Source organism: Camelus dromedarius, chromosome 6 (genome assembly GCF_036321535.1).
Source record: "Camelus dromedarius isolate mCamDro1 chromosome 6, mCamDro1.pat, whole genome shotgun sequence".
Classification (NCBI taxonomy): Eukaryota; Metazoa; Chordata; class Mammalia; order Artiodactyla; family Camelidae; genus Camelus; species Camelus dromedarius.
Genome location: NC_087441.1, coordinates 20,247,421 through 20,274,741, shown reverse-complemented (window position 1 = coordinate 20,274,741; position 27,321 = coordinate 20,247,421). Strand labels below are relative to the sequence as shown.

The window sequence follows — 27,321 nt, the reverse complement described above, 5'->3', positions numbered from 1 at the left end:
TGCTTTACTTTTCTTCCTACCTCTTGTCATTATATTGTATTATTATTTGTTTATCTTTGGGTCCAAAACTGAAGTGTAAGATCCATTCAGGAACTCTGTCTTTCCTGCTCGTTGGTATATAATATTTAGCATAGTGCCTGGCTTGTAGCGATGTTCACTAAATGAATGAATAAATGAGATAATGACACAAGTATATAATTTACTCTAGTAAACAGGTATAAAAAGTGAAAGCATTTTTCAAAACTGTAAATAGTTCACACATGCAAGGTGATGCTATTTATTTGAATTTTAGAAAAAAATGCAATCTTCCAGAAGATAACCCATTGATTTGTTTATATTGGTAGTTACCTTTCCCTTTAAACATTTATTTCCGAAGTGTTTCTCTCCCATGGTTTGTAATATTGAGTTCTGACTTTGTGGTCCTGTAATCCCCCTCTGCCCCAGTTCAGTTAGTCTCTAGAGTAGAGATCCTTAATCCAGGTTACTGAACCTTTGTGAACTCCATTGTCGCCTCCTAAAGCCTATGGGCCCTCTGAAATTATACGCAAGTGTAGTGGCCCTGCTACATTTTACTAGAGAGAGTTCTCCTAACTTTTATCAGATTCTCAGTGTATATGAACCACCCCCAAGTTCAGAAATCATTGCTCTAAAATTTTGTATTTCTCTTTTACTTGGTTCTTCTTTTTCTCCTTGAGATGGTTTCATTTTCATTTTCATGTTGATGATTATGTTTTGGTATTTTAAAATGTTTACTGTTTGACGGTCCCCAGTGTGTGGTGTTCGCGGTTAAGTGCATGCCTCTGATCCTAGCCCTTGTCTCTGTCTCTCTCTTCTCTGGCCAACAGTGTGGGGATGTGCCAGCTGCAGGGTTGTCCTCTCCAGCCCTTCAGGGACCTTCACATCTCCGTGCTACCCTAACGACTACCCGAACAGCCAGTCTTGCATGTGGACGCTCCGAGCCCCCGTGGGCTATATCATCCAGATAACGTTCAATGACTTCGACATTGAAGAAGCTCCCAACTGCATTTATGACTCATTATCCCTTGATAATGGAGAGAGCCAGACTAAATTTTGTGGAGCAACTGCCAAAGGCCTATCATTTAACTCAAGTGCGAATGAGATGCATGTGTCCTTTTCAAGTGACTTTAGCATCCAGAAGAAAGGTTTCAATGCCAGCTACATCAGAGGTATGTGAACCAAAGGCGGCGCCAGCCTTCTGCTTTCATTTAGCATGTTCCACGGTAAACACCAGGGGCAGAAGATGGTTATGCTCTTTTATGTGCATGTCAATGATTAGGGTTAGAATTTAAGGGCAAGAATCTGTTAATATTCTCTGAGCGTTCTCATTAGCAAAATACAGTTCCCAGATCCAAAATCTGAATTCTTTTATATTGTTTATATGCAGAACATATAAAGGCTATTTGAAAGGTCATGTGGATATCCCACAACTAGTACTTAAAATCTGTAATTCTAACATCTGTCCACCGAACATTGAAAACATTCTTATTTAGAAATCATATTATTTTAGGCTTTTACGACATTGCCCTTTTAAGAAACTATGCTGAGGACAGATATAGGAATAAACTTATAAACTAAAATTTAAAAAGAGCTATACATAAGTGAAGCTATTAAACAACATAGCCTGACAAAAGTCCCTTGAAAATGGCTAATGGAAGAAAGGAAGTGTATTTTTATCAGATATATTTCCTGGGTTCTGGCGTATCATAACATTAAAAGAATCTCATTCTCTCTAAAACCTGTCTTTGCTTAAGAAAAACTCAAGCTTCAAGATTATGAGATTTAGTTATACTTTTTTTTTCTCCCCTCCTGAGCTTCTTAAGAAGGTACTACATATGAAAAAAAAAGAAGTGAAAAAGAGTGGGACCACTATGGAAATGACTGACCCTTATTATTACAAATTGTGTTTTTGGTGGCAGAGTTGCTTACTGTTTGTGATTAACATTAGATATATGTGTGGTTAATTGAAACACACCTGCTTTAATTTTTCAAATAATATTTTAGGGTTATAAAATATTGTAGGAAATTTTAAAATAAAAAGAAGCAAATTAGAATTACTTATACATCTACCAGCCAGCCATAATAACCACTAATAAAATGTTGATGGACGTTATTTCCTTCGAGCTTTTTAAAATTTTAACAATGCATATAAAATACTGAGTTCATAGTGTGTACGTATCCCTTTGGGTAAGTAGACCTATAAACTGCTTTATATTTAAGAAGTAGACTAAAAAAACACAGTTCTATTAAGTTCCATCATGGATTTTTCAACTGGAATATTTATATTAAAATATGTTTTTACCACAGACCTATTCTTGGTGTATATTAAAATATATTCAAACTAGCATTCATATGAAGCCAGTATTAAACAGTATTTTTGAGAACTTTTTCTCTCTCAAGTCAGTGCATAATGTTTCATGATACCTGCTGTGTAAGCACACGGTAAATCCATCGTATTACTCAATAACTTCACGTATGTCGCAGAAGGACTGGGCTAATGCACTTTTATTTTGACTTTCCCGCATGCACAGTCATAGCAATCTATGTTAGCAACCAGTCGGAGCTATCTGTTGTATGGCGCGGGTACGCTCTAGTGCTTGCCGATGTTAACTTATTTAATTCTTTACTGACCCCCTATACAGTAGGTACCTTTCTCTTTCATTTTGTAGACAAGGGGACTAATGTCGAGTGCCATGCCCAGGGTCACCGGGCACCATGTGGAAGCGTTGGTCCTGGGAGCCCCAGTGTCTGCCCTGTAACCACTGCTCCTTACTGTCCCTCGGAAACGAGCTCACATGCCCAGATGGGAAGGAAATACAGCTTAAAGTGCCATTTTTGTTTGTTCTTTCACTGGACTCCCTCTCCTCAATGGAATTGTCTTTGCCTTTGTCCTAAAATTAGCGTGGTGACGGGGGAGACAAGCAGGATCTTGGGGTGTCTGAAGGGAGAGGGTAGCAGAGGAATGTTTGGGAGGAGTGAAAGGTGATTGTTAACGAAAAATAGAATTATTAGCTATTATGTTTAGTTATTATTTGAAAGGAAACATAATTTTGAAAATCTTAATGTATAAACAGAACTTTGCTGAGACCAGTCATTTGCTTAATTGTTTTTTTTTCCAATTGAGGGATTTAAAAAAAGAAAAACATCTTGTAACCTAGGCAGCTATCACTCAAAGGTTTAGGTGTGACAGCCAAATGTGGTTAGAGTTTAAACAAGTGGGGTTTCTTATTGTTGTCATCACTGGGGTAAGGTTCTGGGTAGGTGATAAGAGAGTGGTGGCCAGAAAAAGAGGGGACTGATGGGGCAAAGGGTGGGTAAAAAGCCAATGTGTAGAGAGTGGTTGTGTATCAGACTTTTTGCATCTTATTAGTCCATGTCTGAAGTTAACACATTTTATCTGTTGCTGTGTTTTGTCCTAGTTGCCGTGTCCTTAAGGAATCAAAAGGTCATTTTACCCCAGACACTAGATGCTTACCAGGTATCTGTTGCAAAAAGTGTCTCTATTCCAGAGCTCAGAGCTTTCACACTCTGCTTTGAAGCAACCAAAATTGGCAAGGAAGACAACGAATGGACAGCTTTCTCCTACTCAGATGCATCCTTCACACAATTGCTCAGTTTTGGAAAGGCCAAGAGTGGTTACTTTCTATCTATCTATGGCTCAGAATGCTTGCTGAATAGTGTGTTACCTGTAAAAGATAAGGAAGACATTTTTACCGAAAGCTTTGAGCAGCTCTGCATTGTTTGGAATAATTCTTTGGGCTCCGTTGGTGTCAATTTCAAAAGAAACTATGAAGCCATTCCATGTGATTCAACCATTAGTAAAGTTATTCCTGGGAATGGGAAATTGTTGCTGGGCTCCAATCAAAATGAAATTGCCTCTCTAAAAGGGGACATTTATAACTTTCGACTTTGGAATTTTACCATGAATTCCAAAGTCCTCTCCAACCTCAGCTGTAGTGTGAAAGGGAACGTGGTGGACTGGCAGAATGACTTTTGGAACATCCCAACTGCAGCTCTGAAAGCTGAAAACAACCTAAGCTGTGGTAAGTCTGTGGCATAGTCACTTTTTTTTTTTAATTGTTTTATGAGTATGTTTGTCAGCAAGAAATTATACAGACACACAGATACGTATGTGATTACAAGCCATACACATTCAACCACAGCTTTTGGTCCTACCATTTTTACGTTTTTCCTGTGTCATAAAATATCACACAGTTTACTCCTAACAATCACCAGTTATAATTCTTGTATCTAGAATAGAAGTGTTACCCCAAGACTGAAACAAAAGAAATGAATAAGTCACTGCTTTTAGTCATAAAGATGACACAGTAAAAAGCTGATCTTTGTCATCCTGGGGTGAAATTTCCATTCCATTACTTAAACAACCACAACCTTAAAGGATGATATTTACTTAGCCAATATTAAATATCAGAAGTGTCCATTTTATGGAAAATCTTGATAATCAGGAATTTTGAATTTTATCTTTGGATGTTTTCCATTTGTTTGAAAATGAGCATTTGTTGTTTGTTTCAAATACTCTTCTCTCCTTGGTTGCTTTTTGAGAGACTTTAAATGTGATATTATTTGCAGTAGCTAACTGCAAAATATTTAGGAAAATAATGCCATGTTACAAAAATTATTAAAATAGACCCCTATCAAATATTCTCTATGCACGTAAGTCAATTCTGGAAGTCCTTATTTTCCTGTAGGACTGCATCAAAAGTAGAAGTTTCATTATCAATTTGACTGTCATATGACTAAATCTAAGGTGTTGATTATATATATATATATATATATATATATATATATATATATATTTAGTCACAGAGATAACTCTCGATAAAGGAGAGAAAGAAGAGGCCTAATATTCAAAAGTCGTTTATATGTGACTTTAGAAGGAATTCTACCAGAACTTCATCCTAATACTTTCAAAAAGTAGTTCCCATTGTGAAGACCTGACGCCACCTGCCCTGTTTCCTTGACCTGTGTTTGCCCTTCTGTCTGGGGAGCTCATCACCTCCCGCTCCGTGTGGGCCATGGTGCTCCTGCAGAGGGTGGGAGGCTGTTATGTGAGGTCATTTGAGAAGTATTTCCTTGTGGATTGTTGGAAAGAGGGTAAACCACAACCTCGTTCCAGAAGGAGACTTAGGAACTTTGTAAGAGTTTATGTTGTTCCCAGCATCCTCTCATTTTGAGATTATAGCTCTGCTTAGGGACTCCTAAGAGGTCTTTTACTCAGTGAGGAAATTGAGAAAATCAGGTGTGTGTTTGGTGTGGGATGGGGAACAGCAAGGGGAGGGCAGTGGTGCACTTCCTACATTCAGGGTAATTATCTTTAGGGGCCTTTTTTCATTATATCCTTGGCCATTATTAAAAAGTCATAATGTAGACTATTTAATGTTAACCTTTCTATGCGTCAGTGTTTGAAGGCTATGACAACCAAAAGAAAAGAAGAAAGAATTTGGCTAAGTATATTAATAATTGCTAAATACTTAAATTATACTAAAATTGAATACATGTTTTGTGCTAGGTACTGTTTTAATCACTTTCCACGTAGTAACTTCCAACATAGATCTCATGATGTAAGTTTTGTTATTAACCCCATTTTGCAGATGAGTAATTGAGGGACAAAGAGATTAAGTAACTTATCCAAGGTCATTTAACTAGTAAATGGTCAAGCCAGAAATTGAAGCCAGAAAGTTCAGTTTTAGAATCGTGCTCTCTCTTAGACTGTCTTTCAGCATAAGCAGGACTAGAACATGAGAGGTAGTGTTGGGGTAGGGAAGCCAATTCCTGCCCAGATGAACAGCACAAAGGTCCAGGGGCTGTCTTCTCTTGCCAGCAGTGCTCTCCCAGAACACTGGCTTCCCCAGGTGTTAGCATGGTATTTGTTTTAAACAAAATTAATAAGATTTCTTTCCTGAAATGCTTCGATACCTTAACTAGTGAAATGTGAGGACTATTGTACACAAGAATTCCTAAACTTCTTTTAAGAAATCCTCTAGATCAGGGGTTGGCAAACTAGGATTTTTTTGGTAAATTAAGTTTTATTGGGACACAGCCATGCCCGTGAGGTTCTGTATTGTCTGTGGCTGCCTCTGTGCTACGGCGGCAGAGCTGACTGACTGTGAGAGACGGCATGGCCCACCCTCCTAAAGTACTTACCGTCTGGCCCTTTGAGAGCAAATCTGCCAACCCCTGAAACAAGCCCAAAGAATCAAAGGGTCTAGTTTTCTGAAGCACACACTTTGGACAATACTGGAAAAGCGCTGCTAGGCCTCCTGGGTCAGAGATAACAGACCAGTCACATGTGGGCCACTTTAGCCCTCAGGCATGGGAGGTGGTGGCAACATTTATTTGTTTTTATTTCTTTACCTTTGTTCCACTTAGTGCTTTTAAATGGTGGTTTATTTCCAACATTAAAAAATTAGATTCTGGTGGGGGAGGGGATAGCTCAGCGGTAGAGAGCATGCTTAGCATGCACGAGATCCTGGGTTCAATCCCCAGCACCTCCATTAAAAAATAAAGAAAAAAAAAGTTTAAAAAATTTAAAAATTAGATTTCACATAAAAATTTTTGGGTTCTCTGGTAAACAACAAACTCTTGACACTCACACTCCACACTCTCCCCCCACCCGCCTCAGATTGACTTCTGGCCGGGTAGGCTCTTGGGTTTGGGAATCCCAATTTGGGCCACTCCCTTCACTTTATACAGGGCAGGAAACCAAAGCTCAGAAAAGATTAGTGGCCAAGGCAGTTGCTGAGCTAAAATGTACGTCTCCTGTCCCTGACCCAGGGTTTCTATCTGGGAATCCTCATTTTTTTTTTTAACACCATCTTTAAGACTCCTTTCCCAAGCCTTGTGATTACTGGAAAGCATCGGATATGTGCTGGTGGCGCTTAGCCATCGGTACATTTTCAAAATGATTTCAAAGGAGTAGCGCAAGCTGACAGAGTCAGTGTTGGAGTTCCTTTAACTTTCACAGTGACCTTCTCGACATCCCACAGTGACGCCAAACACCCCCGTTCCGAACATCAGATATCCTGGACTGCGTTTCAGGAGTAATAACGGGAGAGGGAGTTTCCTGCTGCTTAATCATCAGCTTTGGGAGTTGAAGAATCCAAGTCACTTATTAACTGACAGGAAATACCTGTAACACAGATGGTATCTAAGCTTGTTAGCTAAGCAAAACTTTAATAAATGAAAAAAAGTAGGCTCTGTTAACATTTTAACCTTTCTTTTTTTCTGGAACACTGGGACTTGCTGTTTATGGTAGTGGTATTTCCCCAAACTAATGATCAGTACAGTAGCCAATGGGAAAATAGAACTTCATGCCTCACATTCCATTGGCCTGACAATATCTGTTAAATATGAACTTTCATTCCAGAATCAACTTGTGACAGAAAATGAATAGATTTTCCAGAGGCTTACTGCTGAATAAATTTAATATGAAAATAAGATAGTAGAACAGAACTGACTGCACTTAACTTTAAAGCATCCTATCATTTGTTTCAAATATTAAATATCCTACCCTTAATAAAATCCATATATTATGAACCGATGTTTTAATAATTTTATAATTGGACATTTTTGTTTTCCTATAATGTCCTCAGCGTAGTTAAGGAATATACCTAATTAAGAAATTTTCATCTTTTTTTTAAACATAGTTAATCTTGTCAGTCCTTTTCAGAAAGAAATATTTTATTTACTAGCAATTCTTTTTCATTTTATATCATCCTTCTTTTTCTTAGGACAGTTTATTAAACATACTGAGTTTTATAACCTCCGTGAATAGACAGTTTCCCTAATGGACCTTTTAATTATAAGTGTGAGTATTTGCCTGCATTATGATTCAAGTTTAGATACTGGCTATTGTCCATCAGTTTTTACAAAGAACAGACAGTGCCTTCTACACCAGTTTTATTTATTTTACTGATGACTGCTCTTTCCTGAGGAGTGGTACCATATAACTCAATGAATAGTCTAAGTTCAAACAAATTACACTTATTTAACAAGCATTTATTAATCACTTCCATTTATTAACCACTGTGTATTTAGAGATAAGGCGCAATTCACAAGTACCCAACTTTGACATTATTTTCTAGAAATTTTTGGATTTGTACTGACTTTTGTTTTCATCTCTGAAATTTTACACTTAATTACCAAGGTTTCATCAACTTTTGTATTCCAGCCCTTTCATTTTCAATAATTACAGTTCTGTCCTTTATAGCCATAAAACTCTGATTCACTATTGGCTCCTCCTGTTCATTCCTAACAAGTGATTGAGTGTAGCATTTTTAGATGACTGATTTTTTTTTAAAATTAAAAAGATAAAATCACTTTATCTTTATAAGGGACTTCATTCTTTGAAGATGCCCAAACTCTTTTTGAGCTTAAATTGCTTCCAAAAATTGTTTTAGATATATTTGTGAAAAACAATTTAAATTTAATTTAGTAACAACTGAAAAGAAGGAATTGAAATAATTTATTATTTTTGTCCCATTAGTGCAGCTCACATGAGGGTTTAGTGCTGTTGACTATTATTTGAATTGTCATGAAGTAGAATGAGAGGAGTTATTGGCTGCATGTCAATCTTTTTCTTTACTACAACTTGTATAAATAGTGACACCTTTTAGGAGCAAGATTTTGGAGGAACAAAAGGTAGAGAAAAAAGATTAACAGCTTTATAGCCTTTCATCAACTGCCCATTTTCAGTGATTACTTTTTTTTCAAGGAAATTTGGCTTTAAATTTTATAGTTAATATTAAATAAATACCTTTGAACCCTTTGTGTTATGCGCAAAAACCAGTAAATATACATAGGTCACATTCTGAAAACAATTCCTTGATGATAAACATATCATTATCCAGGAGAAAGAATTGTCCCTTCATCCTTAACAATCTCCTGGTTTGTAATCTATCTATCTAGAAAAATTGGTTGGGAGAGCGACTCTTCTATGCAGATATGCTGAAAATGGAACTGGGTACAAATAAAAAGTTTGTGCACATTTAAAATATTTTATGTATCTGTTTACATCATTTGGTGTATTTGTAATACAAGACCTCATCAGTATAATTTCCTTCTAATTAAATTTTGTCACTTGTATTTACACCATTTTCACTGAAACAGTCTTCACATTTAATTTCTATTGCTATATTGAATCATCATAAAATAGTGTTTATAGAGCATTTATAAAGCAATATCAGTTTGCTAAACTAAAAGTACCCAAAAAAGATCAATTGATAATTTAAAGATTGAGAAGTAAATGTTACAGTTTTCCATGACAAGGATGTCACATAATGAAATTTAGACTTGCTACCGTACAGTGAAACTGATGAAATGTTAAAGAAAATTGTTAAATATCCTATTCTAAATCCTAACTCTGCTGATTTTCTTTCCTTGTTTCTACAACTAGGTTCTTTACCGTACTGCACTGGCAATGTAGTTAGCCTAACAACTTCTTTCCCACAGTGCTGTCGCCTTATCTCCCAGAGATACTGTATCAGGGCCAGAAGTGGCCCAAGGAACCTTTGCTGTCAACATTGTGTGTAATTTGAGAAGCACAGGAACTCTGTCCAAGCCTCTCCTCTCTTGTGTGTTTTAGTGGCTGAGATTTCCTCAGTCATTTTGAGTTCTAAAGGCTTTTTAGTTTTCAGAAGTTCCTTACTAAACTATAAGTACCTACAGGAAAAGTAAGCTCATGCAAGAAGGGGGCATAAGTTAAGTGTGATGGGAAGGAATGATGGGCAGAAAACATTCAAGATTAAAATGTAGACTGCCTTCAACGTCTGCCTCCTCAGTGCTCTTTCTCCAGAGTACACTTGTCTGAATTTTCAATCACTAGCCCCCCACTCCCATCTCTACTTCCTTTCGTAGCCAAGCTTCCTCTTTTTGCAGTCACTTCTCAAACACTGGAAATCTAGAGTTGATCATTCCCATGCTCCTGAAGCAAATTTCTGTAGAGCTGTTACAGAAACTGCAATGCAAACTAAAGCGTCTTTATCATTCTGGACCTTTCTGGTATACTTGATATGGCCATGCTCTCCATGAAACTTTGTCCACTTGGGTTCTACAAAACCATCTTCTACAAGAGCTATTTTTACCTTCTCAAATCTACAATGTTTAAAAAAAAATCTGATACTTAAATATAGCAATGTCTATGGTTCCATCAAATCTACACATCTGTAGCTTCTGTGGAGTACTTCCTGTCTAGACCTCTTACAAAAACATGCACACCTGTCCATGCACCAGATGTCACACTATGTCAGTTCCTATATCTGGACTTACTGTTTAGCCCACCCCACCTAAGTTTGCTTTCCTTCCAGTATTTACTACCTCCTTTTATGAGATGATTAGGTACCAATTTCTTAAGTTGGAAACCAGAAAAATTTATTCTCTCCATCCCTTTCTTTCTCTATTCTCCAGTTAGTCACTAAATAAATCCTATATATTCCATGTTCAGATGTCTTGTATCCATCTCTTTCTGTCCATCCTAACTGTACTCATGATATCAAACCTGAATTATTATTCTTATTCTTACTTTCTGTAACTCCTCTCTCTTAGTTAGTGATGGAGCCTCAGAAGTGATTGTTTTCAAAGTTAAACTTAGTTTTCTTACCAAGTTTCCTTTCATTTTCCCCCATTTCCTTTAAGAAAGAGTTTGAAATGTTCGCAACCATTCATAATGCATTCAGTAATTTAGTCAGTAAAGTTTGAGGACCCACCTACTATATGTGTGGGATATTCCATGTGAAGGAAGACCCAAAGTCCCAGTACTTATAGTGTTACATTCTACAAGGCCCCCCACGGTCTGTCCATTACCCACCTATCTGATCATTCCTACCAGTTTCTACAAATGACCTACTCCAGTAATGCTGTGCCTCCTAGGTTCAGACTGTTTCACTGACCTCTTGGTATCTGTTTCAGTAATTCTGTCTTCTAGGAATAACCGTCTCTAGTCTCTTCTCCCCTGATCAGTATAGTGACCTGCCGTATTCCCAGCTCGTCTTTGTGATGGGTTTCCGATTTCTCCTTCTTGCCAAGCTGCTGGTCTCATCCTCCTTTGGCCCACTGAGTACCTATATTACTCAGAACTGTGAAGCCATCTCTCATTCATGCCTCTCTGAGCTCAGAGACATTGTCTTAAAGCATTATTCTAGCCACTGCCTCATACTCTGTAAAAAGTGAGTGAATGTTTATTGAATGAACACATAAAGATCAGTGATGAGAGCTTCTCACCAGTTAACGTCACAGACCTTCTCGAGGCTGGAGGGTTGGGTCTTCCTGAGATAACGTGACTCCTTCCTTAGGCCAGGTGCCTGCTGCTGTCAAGAATGAAGAAACCGTGATTCCTGAGATGCTGCTAAACTGTTGGGATGCTTTCTGCTTATGCACATGATTAACCTAATTGGATATCTTTTGTTGGCTCTTGTACCTGCTTGGCCTTCACATACTCTTCCCATAGGAAAATTTGGAAATTGTTTAAACATTAGAATGTAGTCAATATTATAGGAATGTTCTTTAAAAATTAAATATATGTGTGCGTGTGTTTGTGTGTACATATATGTATATATATATATTTGTATTTATTCTTCTTTGTTCATAGTACAATATACTTTGTGAAAAGTTTAACCCATCTTTCTCAGCCTCAGCCTGTTGGTAAAAGTCTGTTAATGGCCAGAGAGAGACTGAGTGCCGCAGAGAGAATCTACTACACCTACAAGAAAATCAGCTCAAAACTAGAGCTTGAAATAAAAAGACACAGAGACCAACTTGAAGTCACAGAAGCATATTTCTGGAATGGCAGTGAGCATGTAGCTAGTGCCTACAAACCGAAAACATGCATCTTATGAGCTTTAGTAATATCCAGACTCACTTTGGAAATTTACTTTTGATGTTTTGGTTATTTCATCTGTATGTATTTTCACCAAAGCCTTATAATTTGTTATGTGAAAAGGCTCTGAAGTTTCAAGGGGCCATAGCACTTCTTTTCCTTTCCTATGTGGATGGGGCCACTAAATTGAGTTAAAAGATTTTGAGGGAAATTACAACAGCGTGATTTTACACTTGTGGAAATTAAGACCCAAAGGTCTTAAGAGACTTTCTTGGTGTTGGAGTTATTACTGGTGGACTCTTCTAGGGCTGCTCCCGTTACACCAGCCAAATGATTCATGATTCTTTTTTCTGGATAGTATCATTAAATCATAAGTCAAATGTGTATAATCCCTCTGTGTTGGTTAAGGTTCCTACCTGATCCCGCTCCCGGCAGCAGAACTAGCCAACTGCGCAGACTTGGGGACCCTCTGCCAAGGTAGGGAGTTCACATCGTCATCTGGAGTCTGTTTCCTTCTTACTGTTTTGGATAATGTAGTTGTCGTTTTGAATTTTGTCTTAATTTTCACTTGAGAAGCTAGAAACCAGCAAAGCAGAAGAATTTCTGGATGTGCTTTAGTTGTGTGGGTGCAGTGTGGAGACAGAATGCATTCACACACTGGATGACCACATTTCCATAAAGCACTGAGTTTTTAAAACGTGAATGATTATATGCTATTAGCAAGTGTTGATTTCACTTTTTCCCTCCATTTCGTCTCAAGAATATTGGGAAGGTCCAGTATAAATACAGCCATATAATATTTTGAAAAAGTATTCATGTCTAAAAAAACAAGGGGAAAAATTAAGTTGACTATTCAGTTAAGTTTAAGACAAGGCCATGAAGCAATTTATGATGTGCAATGTAACTTAAATATTAAGATAAAAATAGTTGTACTAAGCTAATATGAATGTAATTTTATTAATTTTCATAGTGCATAATGAGTAGACTGTGGTCAATATTCTAATTATATATTACAGACTGAGTAGTTGCATGCTAAGTAATCCATAAAGTCTCATAAATTTGAAGTAATAATATAGTTTGCTTTAATTTATCATTGCTGCTTCTAATTACCCATGACCCATTTTCATCCATTTATTCTATTAAAAACTTCTTTTTGAAGTACCATGTTCTGTATGCCACATTAAGAATCATGACCATGGCCTTTTGTAAAGCTGGATCTCTTTTTAAGAAGATCATAGACTGTAAGTGACAGGGGTTAGAAGTTAGACTAAATAAATAGAATCCTAAGCTCTCATCTGCAGTTCCAGTGTGGGAGCAGAGTAGGCGGGGAGAGGGCGGGTAACTCATTATCTTTGTTTCTTTTCGGAGACACTATTTCTTGATATTATTATTGATGAATACCCTATGAAAATAACATTCTTAAGTAGTTTATTCTCATGAACTCAGGGTAGTTTTTAAAACAGTTATATGAAATAGAAAAAGCCTTAATTTTACTTAGTTCAAGGTGTGAAGATTTTTTAAAATTTTTACTTTATTTTTTTCTTTTAATCTGAGATATCAGTAGGACTGATTCTTTGGGTCAAAGGATTAGACACCCAGCTTTTTTCCCCCCTATGTCCTAAATGACCAAAAGGCATCTTCATAATCATTGATGTATTTTACATTAAATAAATATAACTGCTCATGGTTTAAAAACATAAGACTTCAAAAAGAATCCCTATTCCTAAGTGTTATATATTACTTTGAAATGGAAAATTATTTCAGTTAAGAATAACACACTTTGAATCAAGGAATTCAATATTTTCTAAAGAGCCTTTGGAAGATAATTCTTTTCATAAGCACTGAAATGTTTTAAATGTAGGTAGTTTTTTTTTTTCCTAACAGAGAGATATGTAACAAATGGTTATTGTACATAGAAATGCACATCTTACACAAAGGTACTCCTAAGATAAACTAAAGAAAAATTACATGTATAGTTATTTTACTACTTATACTGTTCCTCCAGAATCCCCTTAGAAAGACAGCATCAAAGCATTACATAAGGGCTTAATTTTTGAGAGATTAGCAGTATCAGAAGCATAGCTATGACATGGTGCTTTGAAAAGTCCCTCCTGTGAGGCTTGCCCTTATGAAAGTCATTTTATTCATCAGTGCTTAGTAAAAGTCTTGGGATCTTTAAATGATTGACTTTATCTGTACATTCCATTCTCTTTTGTTCTTCTTTACCTTTGTCTTCTCAAGGAGAAATACATTTTATTTTGCTAATCTCAGTGTGTCAGAAAGACTGACTTAGTTTAGATTATCTCAAGCTGATAGGTGCTGTACAGAATTCCTTCTCTAACTTTTCTTTTTACGATGTAGGAGACTGAGTTTTAGAAGGCTTTAGTCACTCGCTGTGTGGTTATCAGCCTATTAATGGCAGACCTAGGTCTAGAACCTAAGTGTTCTTTCTCTGTTTCCTTTGTGCCAGGGCCAGACTCTTATGCAATATGGCACCAAAGGCCATGGGAAGATTCTTAATGTGCTTAGAAAGCATTGCTTCATTGTATGCATTATAACCTTGGGATCTGTTGTGTTTAGTGGCAAGAAATGGTTTCTATTCCTCCTCTAAGTATTTTCATGCATTAATTATAGATTGCTCATCCATATTAACTTTCATGTGCTCCTTGCAAAGTCATATCTTTCTCATCTTTATTACCAGCTACTGTAAGCTCTCCTAGTGCCACACCACCCACTGTCACCACTAACATGCCTGTTACTAATAGAACCGATAAACAAAGGAATGGTAAGAAATCATTGCCTTTTATATTTGTAGTACGTCTGACTTGATGAAAAATTGTGTTCTGAGGGTGGAAATATCTAATGTTCCAGCAAAGTTTCTGTTGTTAAAATCAATTGGTGCATTTGTACATTTGCAAGATTAATAAAATAAATACCACTTGACTGCCTTGAGTGCCCCATTCTAATGACCAAGGGGATGAGTATATCTCCAGAATCACTCTTCTTCACTTTTAGCTAAAATTTCTTTCAAAGAAAGCTTTAAGAGAAAGGCGTTAATTGAAAGGAATTAATTTGCATTATCCTAGAGATCTGAGAAGAAGAATGTCCAGGGCATCCGGTCAGCTTATGCTCCAAAAGCAGCTAGTTTTTAAAGAATTTGATCATCTCAAAAAACTAAATAATTTTAGTAATTTAACTTCTCACTAAAGCCAACTTTGTGTTCAAACAATTGTGACATTTAAATTATTTTTATATGCTAATACTTTGCTTTCTGTTTTTATTTGTTGAAGAATAATGGTTAGAATGGGACCGTATATCAACTAAATCATAAATCAGTTTGACTGACAGAACTTCAAGTAACTGCCAGCACCGCTTATGTTTTCTCTATATGTACACTTCTATTTATATTATTTATAATTTGCAAATATAGCAGGTACATAAGATCAGAATTGAACAGGGAAAATGCCAGGTGAATTGAGTTATTATTTAATCTGCTACTTACATTGACTACGTACATAGTCTTTTGGTAATTCAGAGTAAGTGACTTCAGTTTTGTCTAAAAAAGAGAAATTCCAATCAGGTGACCACACCATACTCTCAAATATGGGGTATTAGAAACAAAGGAATTTTCTCAACCCCAATCATTTAACTTGCAAGGCCAAGACATCTGTAATGTATCACCAGGGACCAAAACCCAGAGAAAAGAAACCCACATAGCTCATTTTTCCTTTTGGCTTTAGGGGTTACATCAACTTCCTCTGTAAGGACATTTAAATTGAAAGTATGGAATATTTTACATGAAACGTAGATATAAATTTCATTAGGGTTATAAAGACATCGATTCAGGAAAGTGTTTATGGTTATTCTGGTACTTACACCAAGGAGATTTATGATGGAGCAAAAATTCCAGCAACCTCCGAGAAGGCAAAAGCAGCTGAAATTTCCAGTGCATATTTCACATGGACTCCAGCCAGTAGATGGGAATATTATAATTCTAACTAAGTATTTCACTCTTTGTATGAACATACAAAGAGCCTCTGTGGCATTCTCCCTCCAGGACTGGCACATCCTCTGCTGCCCAAGAACGTTTATGTGATGCCTCAGAGCCCTTGACTTGGTGGAGTGGAGCTGTGTCCACTCAATCATGTCATTTCTGACATTCTTGAAGAGAGCCTTGTTTAGTCCATCTCTCTCTGCGTCAGAACCTTCACTGGAGTTTCAACAAAGCAAGCAAATGTTAGAGTCAGTTAAAATGGTCTGACATGACCACTTAAAAGGAAAAAAAAAAACCTCAGATAAGCTTTGATAAAAATGTAGTTCTCCTCTTAAAAATATTTTTAAAATATTTGCAAGTCATCATGTAGTAGAAATGTTTTTAAAATTATGTACTCAAATTTATCTGCCATCTGAACAATTTTGCCACATCCTTGAACCACCTCTGCTATTTATTTAATAGTTTTTTTTCCCTAAATTGACTCATTTTTTACATAAACATTTATGTTTATATGGGAATATTAACACCACCGGTGTAAAATGAAACCAGTACTACTTATTTGAAAATAAAAGTGAAAAGTGAAAATAAATATAATGAAAACAATGCTATTGAATTCTCTCTATATCCTGTTACCTTCCCACATCTCTGCACCTGAAGCCTACATTATCTTTTTTAAAAGGGAGGGTAACAAAGGATTAGAAACACGCTATAATTAAGATTTTTTCCTTTGGTGCACTCAAATTTGAAATAATTGAAAAGAGAATTACTTGTTTACCTTGTGAATAAATGGGATTTAATGTCATGTCCTAGAATATCTAAGATCATTCACATACTGTCAACAATTTCAAATATACTTTTCTTATTCCTTGGGAAACTGATGTGGTAACCATTCTCAGGCCTACGATCTGGTATATTAGAGAACCCTGTTTTGTTCAGTGTAAGAAAGATAGACGCAGCCATCAAATCTGTTATCTACCTTATCCAGTCCTTTAAAACTCTGGACTATCAAAGAGACTTACTGAGTTCATCAGTAATGATGTGCTGGTGTTTGTTTGCCAGTCAGATAGATTTTTTTCAGCATATCAATAAAATTTTGCCTTCCTGGCTTTTGTGAAATGTCCCTGTTTCCTTGTGTAAAGTTCTCTTTGTTGTTTTTCAAATTGGAGTTTTATCTAATACCTCCGATTGTGTACTAAGAAAATGTTTGTCTTTTAATCTACTTTTCATGAACAGATATTTTAGTATATGGGAATAATCTAGGTATTCCTACAAATAACCTTTGTGCCTTTTCCATTACATTCCCAAGAAATGCTCTTAGACTAGTTAACATTTCCATTCCAAATCCTATTTTCCACTCTTAAGGCATCACAGTGGTGCTGCTGAATATGAAACTTCTCTGAGGTCAGCACAAGTAATCCAAGTAAGGAGGTAACTTTGTTAGTCCTTACTGTTGTTCTCAAAAACCTAACTTAAATGTTTGAATGCATCCATAAAATTTCAGAAGTGTGAGTGATTAAAAATACTGATTTTTAGTATTTTGCAGTATTCTCCTGAGAGGGAACGAATACTACTTTTAACACAGCACATGCTTTAGGTCTCCACCTAGTGGTAGCTTGTCAGTTACTTGACCAGCACCTGCGAACTTTCAGGGAATAGCCCTCAGATCCTGATGTCAGTCTAGAATCTTGGACTTCTGCAACTTGAATTAACTCTCAGTCATTCAGAATGTCTGTGACTTGATAGGATGAGATCTATGTTTGATATGATGAGATTTACAGTGGAAAAAGCTTTCTCTCTTTTTTTTTTTTTTTTGATTTGAATTATTATTTAATTATATTCCTGTAATTGTTTTTCATTCAGAATATTTTTAAAGGAACATAAAATCAAAATCATTAAAATACATGAAGAGTTTTAGAGGCTGGAATAACATAGTGTGCATAAATTAAACTAAATATCCTTGAATTTGTACCAACTTTATATACTTATAATTACATGTGGGAGTGGTGATTTTTTTTTCTATTTTTTAGCATGAGTTTCTGACCCTTATAGTGGAAAAACATTCCTTTAGGAGTGTGACTGGAATTTGCATTTTGGTAGATTTGGGAGTTCCCAGAGGCATACTTTTGTACTTTAATCTACTACCTGCCCCAAATCTTCATTAAATCCATTCCCCATTGTTATTTAGTTACATATTTCTACATTTTCTATGCATATTTTATTTAAGACCAAACTTAAGCATGAAGAAAGATGACTGACAATAATGCAGAATCAATTTTTTTTCTCTTCTCTCTATAACCTACCATACTTTAAGAGTCTTTTTCTCATTAGCTACTTTTACTGAGGTGTCCTGTAACACAGCTAGAGAGATTTAGCAAACGCTGGCTGGTCAGTTTGATTTTCATTTAAAATATGTATGTGTGTATTTCTACGGCAGACTACTTTAAAGGTTGTGCCCTCTCCCCTCCAAAAAACAGAACCTCTTTCTGACATGGGGTTTTCTCTTAAAAGCAAGGGAGTCCAGTTAAAATTCCACCTGAAAATATATTCTTTCTTTTCTCCCCCTTTACTTTCATACAAATGACTACATTTATGGAATTTTATTTAAATATCTGGTGAAATCCAACCCAATAACTTAGTAGAAGTAAATGTTTTAGTGAGGAGGGGAAGGAGGAAAGAGAGCAAGGGGCCTGGGCCATAAATATGTGATGCCTGGTTTTTTCCAAATTAAGTTCTGCCCATCACCTTACCCAGGTTTTCACATCCCAAACTATCATTCTTCACAATGTATGAAAAAAGGATAATCTTTTGCTACAAGAAATAAAATTGTACATGAAATAAATCACCACTTTTTGGACAGTAGATCGAAATCTATAGAACTAAAAAATACGAAGAAACATGCAGGTGATAATTTAGGAGCCATGGATTATCTGTAAGAGTGAACTCAATGGTAAATATTTCTAAAAAGTTGCAATGGTCAATGAGAATGAAGCTAAAATATCTTAGAAATTTTTTGTACCTATGTAGAAGGTGTTTCTTTAAAATTGTATAAAATTATGTCACTGTAAATGTAAGTTAAGTGCATGACTGTAAAATACAATTAATGGACTAAATCCTATTTCCAATGGACAGATGGAATCGTTTATAGGATTTCCATAGTGATTCAAAACATCCTTCGTCACCCTGAGGTAAAAGTACAGAGCAAGGTGGCAGAGTGGGTAAGTGAACTGTAAAATTTCTTCTTTGGCTTTAAACCTTTAATCTCTGGAAATCTGGAAAAGACTCTACTGTCTAATGGAATCCACAGATCGTACTGAAATGTAGATAGTGTTCATTATAAGTATAAAAATAGATATATAAGTGAGATATTGTACTTTTCACAGAAGGAGAGGTTCATGGAATAAAGGACAAGAAATTGAGCCAAATGGACTATTATGTCAAGTAGTAAAAGTGTCACACAAATGGAATAGTATTTTGGGAAGGATCTTTATTGCTATATCCATACATTTTCAGCACTGTTTTAAAAAATATATTTCTTTCTTTCTTTTTTAATACACTCTTTTTGTGGGGGGTGGAAGGGGTAATTAGGTTTATTTGTTTATTTTTTAATGGAGGTACTGGGGATTGAACCCAGGACCCCATGCATGCTAGGCATGTACTCTACCACTGAGCTATACCCTCCCCCTAAAAATATATTTCATTTTTTAAAATTTAATTGAGTGCTTGATTCAAAACCCAAAAAGTACAAAAAGATGTATCATGAATATTTTCCACCCATCCCTGACACCCATCTCTCTGGAGACCCATCTATCTGCTTGGAAGTCACTGTTAGTTTTTCAAGAATTTGTTTGTGCATATACAATAAAATAAGACTGTACATTATTATTTTTTTCATTTTTACATTAAAAGTAGCATATTTTACACACCATTCTACACTGTACTTATTTTTGTTATTTCCAGATTTGCAACATCAGTGCAAAGTGATCTCCCTTATCTTTTTTTTGGTTTTTTTTTTTCTTACTTATCTTTTTTTTTTAACCCAGTGCACAGTGTTCTATTATGTAGCTCTCTAGTCATTTATTTAACAAGTTTTCTATTGTTGGATGTTTAGGTTATAATTTATTTAACCAGTATTCTTTTGGTGAAAATTTTGGTAATACCCAATTTTAAAAACAGACTTAGCATTTTATTTTCTTAAATTTCTTACAAATACAATTTAAGGAATTTTTTTCATTTTCTTCTTCTCTTTATAACACTATCAAAAATGGAATTTTCCATAGGTTTCTATTCTTTCTATTATTTTATAGCATGTTGTGGGACATTGTGCTATCTTTTATATATAGTGTTATTACAGTTCAGGCAATTTTTGTGAAAAAAGTCATTTGGATATACATTCTGAAGTAAGAAAAAATGTCCTTGGTATGGTGACAAAAGAAAGTTGAGCCATGCACTGAGAAGTAGTGGTGACAATACTTTAAAATACATATTTGAATAATGATAGGAAGACATAGTCTTATTTTTAAAGACAATACCCTTTACAACAAGTTGACCACAGGAAGCAAAAGTATGTAATTAATAGAGCTGTTACAGAGTTGGGGGTGGGGGGAGTAAAATTCTCTAATAGAAACCAAAGAAAAATGCTACTATTGGAATAACACATTAACTTCAGTAATCAGTTCAAACACTAGGAGATGCATTTAATTTCTAAATTGAAAGAGGGATTTACTGAATGAGTATAATCTTGCATCCCAGTTTTTGCCCAGCATTGTTCTTTCTACATTTTTAAAGTCAGAATATCTTCAAAAGATAAAATTCTTTATTTTCATTCTCAAATGAACTACTTCTAATGTTATTAATTCTGTAAATTAGCATTCACTAGAGAGTCTGTGCTTTGAGCAAGGTATAATTCTACATTTATATTTATTTTATGCATGGTTTTCAACATAACATCATTCTCATCTGAAGCTAAACTTTAATGGACACCTTTCCCTTAAGCTGTAAGATACCAAAGCACATGTTTGATAACAGAGAAATGTAAGTGGTGTCCCTGATTCATATTATTACTATTTATAATTTAAAAATAATTTAATGCTTCTTGCCAGAATTTCTTAGAATTTGCATTTAATTTTAAAAATGCATACAAAGAAAGCTAAATGTGTGTATGAAACAAGACCTAAAAAACTCGTTGGAGGTGATTATATAAATAAGAGAATTTCGTGTCAATAAAGAAATCATGTTTTTTGATTGTATTGTACAATGCACTGTGGAAAGTTTTTATTTACATTGAAGGGAATTCATTGCTTCATTAAAAAAGTCTGGAGCTGAGACCCATAAGGATTGTCAAGTGATCACATAATAATTATAAATAACACAGTTCCCCATAATGTTGAACTTACTTTTGTTTGTTTTTTTAAGTTCTATTTTGTTAATTTATAATTTTTCTTACTACTAATATTCTTATGGGATGATAATTACTAGAGAAACATGTGTTATTACACTTCAGTGCATAATATTCCAAGAATATGGAAGGTGTGTATTGTGCTGATCTTTTCTATGCACCTTTTACAACTAATTTCTTAGCGTTATGGCTAATTTGAAGGCCCATTACAGGCAAAGTAATAACATGGGCTAGAGAGGAAAGTATCGTGTTTCCAGATGGACTTGGGTTCCCATCTGGGATCTGCTACTTCTCAGCTGCAGCCTGGGCCAAGCTATTTCATCACTGTGAAGCTCAGATTCTTCACGCAATGGGTGCAGGGACATTGCGGATAATACCTATCTCGTTAGTTGTTGTAAGAATGAAAGAGAAAACATTTGTTAAGTTCTTGGCATAAAGCAATCCAGCAACTGTTATCTGTACCTTTCTTTTACTCCTCTAGCTCTTTGGAATTTTCCCAGGGTCTTATTCCAATAACAGTTTATGGGAGAGAAGAAGCTGGATTCAATTTTTTTTTTAAGTGTTACTCAAACACCCTTTTCCATTGTATTTTCAGCTCAATTCAACCTTCCAGAATTGGAACTACACGGTTTATGTGGTTAACATCAGGTAAATGATAGAATGGATTATTTGAGAAATAAAGAATAGTGTCTAATTTAATACTCTTCTCCCTCTCCTGATGGTTATACCCACACACACGTACACACAAGTACAGATGTACACACACCGTGTTCGTAATCTTTCTAAAACAACTCTTTGTTATGTAATTTCTTGCACAAAATTTTTCAGTAGTTTAAAAAAATTTTTGATTATAGATCCCATTCATTTTTTTTTAATTTAGCTTGTACTCCCAAAATATACTTGTGGTTTTAAGTAAATTATATATATACACACATGTGTGTATATGTGTATATTCTATAACCAATATGTTGTATGTTATAATGTATCATAAATTAAGAGGATAATTAAATATAAATAGAAGTTCTGTTAGTTGGGATCATCTAGAGCACCCCCTGAATTGCATGCACCCCAGTTTGGAGACTGTTCTTCTACAAGATAAGTCATCTACAGTCTGATTATAACCTAGCTTTTCAAATTATCTCTCTTTTCTATTTAAATATTCCGCTAACTCTCTAGCAGATAGTGTCATCTACCTGTCTTCCTCTTTACCTTGTTTTTACAATTTTTACTTGAATGTGTTTCTAAAGTGTAGTTGATGAACCCTGAACATATAGTCTGTGAACTCAAGAGATGTAATAACATGGAAAAAGGGATCAAGCGGTCAAATCAGTTCAGAAGCTGCATTATTAGACACACTGAAGCAGGCGTCTGTACAGCAGAACCTCTCAGGTTCTTTTGTGTGCTGCTAGGTGTTGTGAATCTTGAAAAGAAAGTGAAGGCACGTGGTTGCCCAGCTGTGTCTGGCCGTAGAGCCATTTTGTCTCAGGGATATGAAAGAACTAGAACCTCAGAACACACCTGCAAATACTGACCCAGAGCGTCCTTTCTTCCTCTTTCTCTCACCTCCTCAAATTTTGTTGTTGACCCTGTGGCAGAGGAAGTTGATAATGAATATGTGTATTTGTGTTTATAGTTTTCACCTGAGCACGGGAGAGGACAAGATTAAAGTGAGGAGAAGCATCGTGAATGATCAGAGGTAACGCCCACGAAGTCTCCCAGAAAATGTCACATCCTTTCTCTTGCTCTCTGTTTTGACTGTCTGTAAAGAAATGAAATCAGTGAGATTGGAGAGGAACATTTCAATCCAATAACACGTTTAAATTATTTCTTTAGCCCTAGTGCATGGTCTTTTTTTCTTGTAGTTAAAACTGTAATGTAGCAGACTGAGTAGAAGTGTACATCTGATAAAAATAATTCAGAAGTAGAACATTTATTATCTTAGTAATTCCAGTTTCTTTGTAGTAACCAATTATCTCTTATTTGAAGTTTCAAAGAGAATGTCAAAAAAATAATGTTTTATTTTAAGTGAGGTAGTTATGTACAATATGTCTAGTAATATGGATAATAGGTTCTGAAATATGAGCATTCAAAGCAATCAGCTAGTTTTCTGAAGTCTTCATTTTAAAATTTATATCAAAGTTGTGACTTAAGCAGGCAGGTAATTTAATGGGTATGTTCACCATATGTCATCAGTTGGCATATAAAGGCTAAAGTTCAGGGTGCTATGTAGTAAAAAACAATGTAAACTCCTAGATGAAATAAATTTAGTTGTGTTCAGGTATATTGCATCTCCATAGAATAAAAAAAAATTGAAAAGCGAAAGTTTACATGTCTTACTCAGTTTCAGTTGAGTGAATTGAGTTATATATTTACAACCATGATAAAGGAATATAATTCTTTCCAGGTCATATATTCTTGCTATGAGAAGATAATAATAAAATTTCATATGAGAGCTGACCAGAGAGTTTTCTTCTTATTTTTTTCTTTTTCTATTCAGCATTAGAAAAACACGTTTTTAAGGTTATATTTGAAGTTTATCGTTTCTGTATATATTCAACAGACTGGATTGGGCCATCTGATTAGGGAAAATTGTTTTTATTTTCTGGAATTGTTCCTTTTCCTTTATGAGCTGAAGAACAGGAATGTTTTTGTTATATTTTAACACTGTACTCTTGATGGTAACAGGACTGTTCTCCTCTATTTTTTCAAATAATGTCTTCTCCAATCTTTACTGCTAGACCACGTTGAGCCTTGAATAATGGATCCGGCAATAATCTGGGTTTGTTTGTTGGACACTTTGTCTAGCAATTTGGGAAGCCCCATTTCAGGGTATCTCCAGTAGTGTACCCTCTTCAGAGGGCTCAGACTCAGATTCTAATAATGTAATTTTGTAAGAATCAAATAACATATTTCTTGGAAATATAAAATATATTAAACCAATGCCCCTGGAAGCATCATCATCATCATTAGACTCTTCATCACAGCACCTCCTAACATTTGCACAGCACTCATGATTGCAGGCACTTTCACGTTCACTGGCTCATTCACTTCCCTTTCTGAGTCACCCCCCTGACATAGGTGAGGCAGGTAACCTCCTGCCCTTTCAACCAGGGACAAAAGTAAGACCCAGTGAATTGCCCAAGATCAGCCAGCCCAGGTGAGAAGCCAGGATTTCTGACCTCTTGCTCCCAGCTATGGTCTCACTTACTGTGGTTCTTCTACTCCCTGGCAGGACTGAAATCAGTCATCACTAGTGTATATCAGCACCTTAGAAACTCTTGTTTGAGGGACGTGTAAATTCATGGACTCTCAGTTTCCTGTCTGTGAAACTGTTGGGTAGAATGAACTTAGTGTCTATGAGGAAATCTACGCATTTGGTTTTCCTTGGGTCTGAACTCCTGGCAGTGGTTAACATTTGTTCTTATTGTCTCTACCTCCACCTCTTTCTGCTCCCTGTTGTCCTTATGCTTCCTGATGGACCTTTATAGTCTCTCACAGCTTTTCTCAAAACCATAGTCCACTAGTCTTACACTCTTTTCCCCAACCTTTCTCTCAATCAGATTGTAACGCTTACCGCAGACCTGGCTTTAGAGAATGCTATCATGCTCTATCGCCCAGACAGACAGGAAACCAAAGCCCAGAGATGGTTTATTCAAATAAAGAATGATTGATGGTAACAACAGATAGAACTGGGTTTTGCAGAACCGTAAAATAGTTTCGGTTTCCAGGATGGGAGAGGAAAACAACACAGATAAGAACTGTGAAAACGCCTGGTCATTCTTGAATTGCTGAATCTGAGTACTCAGTACCATCCACAGTACGTTGTACTGTGTTCTCAGTATTCAAGGGGAGTGAAAGATCACGTTCCCAACCATAAGTTCTCAGTTACTAGAGTGGCGAAGCTTAGCTTCCAACAATAATTTAATCAAGAGATACTATTATTATAGGCCATTTAAAAAATTAAGATATCACAGTTCACCATTATATTGCCATCTATGCTTGTCACATCCTGAAATATGGCTTTACATACGAACATTAAGCAGTAAATCATTTTAGAGATAAATAGCTTTTCAGAGTGAATTATTAAAATTGTAGGGTACGTTGTTCTTGAGATCAGCACAGATATTTAAAAAACAGGACCATTTAAAAATTTCACCTAACCCTGAATAGTAAATATTTCACTTACTCTTTTTTTAAGCACCACAAATATGTTAATACTCTATTTCTTTTATATTGATACCCACAGTATTTCATAAATAAAATATACCACTACCTCTCCACTGAGGACTTAATAGTTATTTGAGAAACACTACCATTTTGACTTTGGCATCTTTTGATTTCTGCTCTTGACTACAGAACAGAAAGTTACATTACTTCCAATTGTAGAAACAAAGTTTTGATGGAGCTTTTTAGGATATGTCTCTGCTTCCCATAGAGATAATTTCTTTTTAAAGATGTGCAAGCTCAGACAGTCTATAAACTTCTTCAGTAATATGGTGGCCAATCACCCAAAGTACTAGTAAATGCTTCATGGAGATAGGAAATCATTTATCACATTCTGGAGAAATTGTAATATATTTGTAAACAGTAACACTGAGTAATCTCAAAAGTTAAATGTTTTATCAGATTAGTTGAAATTCTAATTTTTCTTTAAAAACTTTATTTTTGGCTATAAAGAAATAATGTAGAATTAACCACAAATATGACCCTTTCTTGCATGTATGCAATAAAGTATTAAAGTATTTTTCAAAAGAAGTGGGGTGGTATTGATAATACACACAATATCCCATAAAATCTATTCATATTGGGATTCTTTTACATTATAATTTGTGCAGCGGCAGAAATCTGAGTGCCCTGGCATATTTCCTCAGTCTCAACACTTTGTGGTCATCCTCCTACCATGATATCCAAATGTTCTGTTCTTTCCACCAAAAATGCAACCAACCAGTCAACAACGCCAACAACAATTCTATCTGAATTGATTTCCTAGGTTGGTGATTTGGGCCCTTCTGGTTTACAATGCTACCGACAATCCCAGTTTAGAAGGAAGAACCATTCAGCAGAAGCTCTTAAGGAATAATGAGTCTCTGGATGAGGGCTTGAGGCTACAGACAGTGAGTGTGAGGCAGCTGGGTAAGTGCCTTTGACTTTTTGTAGTATGTATTTTACATGACTGCATATTCGGGTGTAATTGAAACAACAACAAAAGTACTCTTCCTTTGTGTTTGCTTATTTAAAGCAATTTTTTTCTGTTGATGAAGTTCATCCTATTGGTGACATTGTAACACGTGGGTGACACAGTTAGCATAAATGTATCAACTTGATACCTATGAATCCAAGGGGATGAAAGAGGCAGACGAAAGTTTATACTGTATTTTAGGACGTATTATGAAAATACTAGGAATATGAGCAAAAAATGCCAAGATAACCTTGACCAGAATTGACTTCACTTTAGGAACAAAAAGAGTTGGTATGTATATGTGTATGTGGGAACTCTAATGAGGTAAATCTTACAAAAGGCAATTTCTTGTTATAAAACATCCTCCTCTCTTAGGTCCTCTACGTCTGTTAATGATACCACCATCTTTGCAAGAATGGCCCAGAAATCTGGGAGTAATCTGGGACCTAGATTCAGTTCTCACTTAGACACAGTTCACGTCGTGAGCCCCAGCCACAGGTGTGGTACTGCCAGCCCTTCCTCAGACATGCCGTGCTCTTTTTTGCCTCCTCCCTGTGTCTTTGCCCAGCTGCTCTTCTCTCCTCTCACTGTCCACCGATTATCACCTCCGTAGTATTAAGGACAGCCCCAAGTCACCTCTTCTGTGGAGCCTTTACTGACGTCATCATGTACAAATAGATATCACTGCCTTTGAGCCTCCACTTTGTGCTGTTTCCACATCCCTAGAGCACCGTACACATTACAAGGCCATTGAATTTGACTGGGCTTGTTTGTGTTCTTACATATACTTTCTTTAAACAGGGATTTCCTCCGGTTTGAGAACATGTCTTAGTTTTCTCCAGCACCTTCCCTCCCCACCTCCTCCCAACTACTAGCGCATTCCCCAGCACTTAAATACCTGA

At 35.9% G+C, this 27,321-nt stretch overlaps 1 protein-coding gene across 4 annotated transcripts in view; it reads left to right on the top strand.

Annotated features, from left to right (window-relative positions):
- The window catches only part of ADGRG6 (adhesion G protein-coupled receptor G6), a 128,091-nt gene that overhangs the window by 60,045 nt on the left and 40,725 nt on the right, over positions 1 to 27,321 (top strand). For 2 of the 4 annotated variants that reach the window (XM_010983701.3, XM_064486651.1), the window contains exons 3-10: positions 846 to 1,187; positions 3,438 to 4,061; positions 12,260 to 12,328; positions 14,553 to 14,636; positions 18,975 to 19,060; positions 21,836 to 21,888; positions 22,874 to 22,936; positions 26,231 to 26,373. In XM_010983701.3, the coding sequence (XP_010982003.2) occupies positions 846 to 1,187; positions 3,438 to 4,061; positions 12,260 to 12,328; positions 14,553 to 14,636; positions 18,975 to 19,060; positions 21,836 to 21,888; positions 22,874 to 22,936; positions 26,231 to 26,373 (1,464 nt within the window). The remainder of the gene's footprint in view (positions 1 to 845; positions 1,188 to 3,437; positions 4,062 to 12,259; positions 12,329 to 14,552; positions 14,637 to 18,974; positions 19,061 to 21,835; positions 21,889 to 22,873; positions 22,937 to 26,230; positions 26,374 to 27,321) is intronic. The other 2 variants (XM_064486650.1, XM_064486652.1) reach the window with 1 other exon arrangement.